Source organism: Ammodytes marinus, assembly GCF_949987685.1.
Source record: "Ammodytes marinus genome assembly, chromosome: 2".
NCBI lineage: Eukaryota > Metazoa > Chordata > Actinopteri > Uranoscopiformes > Ammodytidae > Ammodytes > Ammodytes marinus.
The window spans coordinates 37,071,473-37,076,472 of record NC_137231.1 but is presented as its reverse complement, the minus strand read 5'-3'; the positions used below and the strand labels follow the sequence as shown (position 1 = coordinate 37,076,472).

Below are 5,000 nucleotides of genomic sequence, written 5' to 3'. Positions count from 1 at the left end.
TCTATCTATCTATCTATCTATCTATCTATCTATCTATCTATCTATCTATCTATCTATCTATCTATCCACTAACATAGTAAAAAAGTTTGGACCTTTTTAGAAAAAGTTATTTTTAAGATATAGACAGCAAACGATTTTATAGCTTAAAGGTGCTCAGAGGAACTTCCAGTGTGTGTTAATTCTAGCGCCCCCCTTTGGACTAAAGCGGTAGTGTTTTTACCACGCCAGCTGTTGTTCCTGGGTGAGCGTATACCCATGACAAAGACATTAAGAAAAACTATATAAAAATAGCATTATTTTGCATTGATGGTCTCGTTTGAGTTTATGATCATCAGAGGAAAAATGAGACTGTTTCAGAAATATTTAAAAGTTCCTCGTAGAGACTTTAAACGTATTCTATATGTTAATGTGTATTTTTTTTATATTTTATTTTGACATCACCTCCAGCATCCTGTCTGGCTCCTCCCCTTCCTGACAGAACTCCAGCTCGGCCCGCCCACATCGCTCGTTGTCACGGATATCTCTGGCAACCTGTCAATCAACAGCCAGACAGTTAGTCACACACACACACACACACACACACACACACACACACACACACACACACACACACACACACACACACACACACACACACACACACACACACACACACACACACACACACACACACACACACACACACACACACACACACACACACACACACACACACACACACACACACACACACACACACACACACACACACACACACACACACACACACACACACACACACACACACATTATGGTAAACTTGATAGTATGGGGATTGGAACGCACAGTAAGAAAGAGTATTCCTAGAGATTTAGGAATAGACTTTTGTCTATTCTACATACTACATCTGATGATAAAAAGAATCTAGTTAGGATGCAGTAGGCATACTATTGGGACATACTTTTACTCTCTTATTTCATCATAACATGGCTCCTTGATCTTGCCTCTTGCTTTTATATCCGTCTCATCCCCGTTTGTTTTCATATGGAGGCTTCGTCGATGTGACGTCACTTCACATGCGCACTGGATTGTGGGTCAGAATCGCCCAAATAGGATGCACTTTTCAAGACTAACAATCTTGGCCGCATGAAGTAGGACATCCGGGTACTTCTAACCATCCTAAATCTGGCCACAAGAATCGGGACATCCTAAATCTTTTTTCTGCCAAACTATATAGTAGAAAGTATGCGATTCGGAACACAACCCCAGTAACTTAGAAGTGAGTCAGTGTCGTCATGTGACCTGTGATGTCACTGCTGTGATGTAATGATGATGTCATCACTCACCATAGTGGCCTTCATCCTCTCAAAGCGGTTACTGTGGCAACCAGACCACAGGATGATCAGCTGGGGAGAGAGGGAGAGAGAGAGAGAGAGGGAGGGAGACACAGAGAGAGAGAGAGAGAGACAGACAGAGAGAGAGAGACAGAGAGAGAGAGACAGAGAGAGAGAGACAGAGAGAGAGACAGAGAGAGAGAGAGAGACAGAGAGAGAGAGAGACAGAGAGAGAGAGAGAGACAGAGAGAGAGAGAGACAGAGAGACAGAGAGAGCGAGAGAGAGACAGAGAGAGAAACAGAGAGACAGAGAGAGAGAGAGAGAGACACAGAGAGAGAGAGAGAGAGAGAGAGACACAGACAGAGAGATTTTTTACAATTCAACAGTTCAAAGTGTAAATGCATTACAATCCCAGTATGTTTAAATACAGATCATCTATTAAAATCATTTCAGTTTTTTGACATCTTTCCAGACGTTTCTTTTGCACTTTTTTGGGGGATGATTGTTGAACACACGTCATCACACGCAAAATAACATCTGGCTCGATTAGCTGAATGACTGGAAAAAATTTGAGGCTGTGGTGGATGATGCCATCTTTAGTAACTAGCTTCTTGTCCTTGAAGGCCACCGTAGCTTCTGTAAATTCTCCCCAAAGGGAGGGGTTAGCAACGGAGCGCTGACAACTACAATCTCACCACTAGATGAAGCTAAATACTCAGATACTCCACACTCTAAAGTTTTACATGGTAGGAATTTACAAAAAGAAAAAAATGTAGTCACACACACATAGACAGAGACACACACAGAGAGACACACACACACCGAAACACAGACAGACAGACAGACAGACAGACAGACAGACAGACAGACAGACAGACAGACAGACAGACAGACAGACAGACAGACAGACAGACAGACAGACAGACAGACAGAGAGAGAGACACACACAGACACACTGAAACACAGACAGACAGACAGACAGAGAGAGAGAGAGAGAGAGAGAGAGACACACACACCAAAACACAGACAGACAGACAGACAGACACACAGACAGACAGACAGGCAGACACACCTCTCCCAGGTCCAGGATGAAGCTGTCTCCTTGGTTGAAGCTGTCCCAGCTGACTGACACCTCCGTTGCCCTGACGACGCGGCGCCCTTTGACCTGCAGCAGCCGCTCAGCCGTCGCCTCATTGGTCACCACGTGAGAGAAGCCTGAAGCCACGCCCCCTTTCTGACAACCAGGAAGTGAGGTCACGAACATATAAGGAACAACTGTATTAATGCGAACATTCCAAAACTTTTTTTCCACAAACATTGATATTTTTATTTTCTTTTTTCGTGAACATTCCAAAAATGTCAAAAAAAATTCTAAAAACTCGTATAACGCGAAAAAACAAGAAAAACCTGAAAAACACTTTTGGCAACTTTTTGGAACCATATTTGGAAGCAGTGGACAGAAACAAAGTCAAATTACTTGAAAAAAAAATATATAAATATTATATCCACTTGAGTATTGAACACATATAGGGGAGAACGGGGGAATCTGAGGCATCGGGTAATGTGAGCCACCCCCTGTATCTAGGCAACGAAAAACATTTGTGGTCATGTGAGATATATGTTTTCAAGCCCCTCTCATTTCCCCATGGCCCTGAAAGAGAGGACCTCATGGTGCTGTGGTGAGCATGTTTTTTTTCACCAAAATAGGTATTATGCTTGTAAAAGTAAATTTTCTTGCTGTCAACTTAATCAACTGTTGTGCCAAAGCAAATGTATTCACGTAGAAAAACTTCTATCATACGTGTTGATGAACTACCAACATATAAAAACCATGTGATGATATTAGCTAAAGATTACCCTGAAATGCTAAGAGAGGTAGTTTTTTCTCAAATTGTGGTGGTGGGGGAAAGTGAGCCAAATGCTGTGGGGGAAAGTGAGCCACTGTCTCACTTTCCCCCACCATGAGGCACAAGTTAAGTTTAGTCTTAAATATATTTTAATGTAATATTACATAACATATGTTTTATTTTAATGTCATACACATTGTAGAAAAGCCATCATGCCAAGGAAATACACCAGGAAGACGACCTGGGGCAACCACACGGAAAGAGCACCTTCTCATATTTCCCTGTAACCTTCAGGGCTGGAATGTAGAGTAGGCCTAGTTGTAGAGTATGACAGGCTGATGTTATAATCCAGTTGGGTCTTCTCCTGTGTTCTGAGTCCCAGACTGTTCTCGCTGGTTCTGATTTTCCTATGCTTTGACCACCAGACACTAGCTGGCTCTAAGGGTCCTGTGTTCTGACCCCCAGACTGTGTTCTAATCTAACTGGTTCTATCTTTCATTTGGATCTTATTAAAACCTTTTGAATTATAATATGTTGTATTTGATTTTGTTCAGAGTTACTTTCAAGTGTTTAGAAAATTTGCTTTGCTTAATTGACCAATCCCCATCATTCTTTTACTAGTCCGACATTAGTTCTGGAATGTGTGGCTAGCTTTCAGGATTCTTACTGTTACAATATGTGTTGTTATGGTAGTTTCAGAGTGGAAAAAGTAAGTGGTTCACTTTACCCCCTTGATTTTTCTGGTCTGGCTCAGTTTACCCCACAGCTGGGGTAAAGTGAGCCACATGACAACTTTTTTTAAAACAATCATATTTTCACTGCCCTTTGTCTTGAAAAAATTCTGCTAATGCCCATTTCTAGGAAACATCCTGAATTAATGGGAAATGTGTAAATTTGAGTGATAAATCATTTTAGCTCGCTTAGAGGGGAGCAAATGTAAAAAGTGGCTCAGATTACCCCGTTCTCCCCTACAGTATAAATACATGACATATTTTTACTGGGGGGATATTTTTATACAATATAGCCTAATTGAATCAAAGTTTGTGTGTGTGTGTGTGTGTGTGTGTGTGTGTGTGTGTGTGTGTGTGTGTGTGTGTGTGTGTGTGTGCTTGGAGGAGTGAGTGAGTGAGTGAATGTGTGTTCACCATGTATTTGATTCCCTTCTTGAAGGAGAGAGAGGGAGGGAGAGAGAGAGGGAGGGAAAGAGAGAGAGAGGGAGGGAGAGAGAGAGAGAGGGAGGGAGAGAGAGAGGGAGGGAGGGAGGGAGAGAGAGAGGGAGGGAGGGAGAGAGAGGGAGGGAGGGAGAGAGGGAGGGAGAGAGAGAGGGAGAGAGTGTGTGTGTACCATGTATTTGATTCCCTTCTTGAAGTACCCGGTGAAGGTTCTGGACTCGTGGCCCTGCACCTCTCTGTGCTGGATCGGAGCGCCCTGCAGGAAGTCATCCATCTGGACTACAAAGATGGCCGCCGCGCCACTCTCATCCTGACTACAATCTGAGCCTGAGAGAGAGAGGGAGGGAGAGAGAGGGAGGGAGGGATAGAGGGAGGGAGGGAGAGGGAGTGAGTGAAGTCATCCATCTGGACTACAAATATGGTCGCCGCTCCACTCTCATCCTGACTACAATCTCTATTTTTTAAATCCCGGTAAAGGGTTTTTTTTTTTTTACTGGGAGTTTTTTCTCAGCCGAGATAGATAGATAGATAGATAGATAGATAGATAGATAGATAGATAGATAGATAGATAGATAGATAGATAGATAGATAGATAGATAGATAGATAGATAGATAGATAGATAGATAGATAGATAGATAGATAGATAGATAGATAGATAGATAGATA

General features: G+C 42.5%; 1 protein-coding gene across 2 annotated transcripts in view; it reads right to left on the bottom strand.

Moving 5' to 3' along the window:
* LOC307266725 (gelsolin-like) overlaps positions 1 to 5,000 on the bottom strand; it is a 22,390-nt gene that overhangs the window by 12,622 nt on the left and 4,768 nt on the right. Inside the window, exons 4-7 of one of the 2 annotated variants that reach the window (XM_080048823.1) lie at positions 4,506 to 4,660; positions 2,387 to 2,548; positions 1,326 to 1,385; positions 442 to 531 (exon numbers count right to left, since the gene is read on the bottom strand). In XM_080048823.1, the coding sequence (XP_079904949.1) occupies positions 442 to 531; positions 1,326 to 1,385; positions 2,387 to 2,548; positions 4,506 to 4,660 (467 nt within the window). The remainder of the gene's footprint in view (positions 1 to 441; positions 532 to 1,325; positions 1,386 to 2,386; positions 2,549 to 4,505; positions 4,661 to 5,000) is intronic. The other variant, XM_080048822.1, reaches the window with a different exon arrangement.